At 41.3% G+C, this 281-nt stretch overlaps 1 protein-coding gene across 1 annotated transcript; it reads right to left on the bottom strand.

Annotated features, from left to right (window-relative positions):
* Positions 1-273, bottom strand: LOC111787391 (mediator of RNA polymerase II transcription subunit 20a-like). The gene has a single exon (XM_023667372.1). The coding sequence runs from the start codon at positions 239-241 to the stop codon at positions 23-25; it is 219 nt and encodes a 72-aa protein (XP_023523140.1). The 5' UTR covers positions 242-273; the 3' UTR covers positions 1-22.
* Between the last annotated feature and the right edge of the window lie 8 nt (positions 274-281).

Here is a 281-nt window from a genome sequence, read left to right as displayed (position 1 = left end):
AAAAAAAGAAGCAATTTTTATTCTAGTTTCTGGCTGATTGAACTGCTTGCACAGTAGCGATTAGCTGGGCCATCACATTGGCATACTGAACCGCTGTGTGTTGAGAAGTATAGTAATCCGACAGTCCATATTCTGCAAAGTTGGGTTCTATGTGCATGAAACGACCAGGTAGGGAGCTTTTTGACATGGCTTCTTGCCATACCTCGAAAAACTCCTCCATCACCTGTTTTGATTTCTCCATTGAAGAAATTGGCAGATACTCAATCTGCAATATACAGGTT

This window comes from Cucurbita pepo, unplaced genomic scaffold (assembly GCF_002806865.2).
Source record: "Cucurbita pepo subsp. pepo cultivar mu-cu-16 unplaced genomic scaffold, ASM280686v2 Cp4.1_scaffold017083, whole genome shotgun sequence".
NCBI lineage: Eukaryota > Viridiplantae > Streptophyta > Magnoliopsida > Cucurbitales > Cucurbitaceae > Cucurbita > Cucurbita pepo.
The sequence above is the reverse complement of the archived record's forward strand: the minus strand, read 5'-3'. Positions and strand labels throughout refer to the sequence as shown.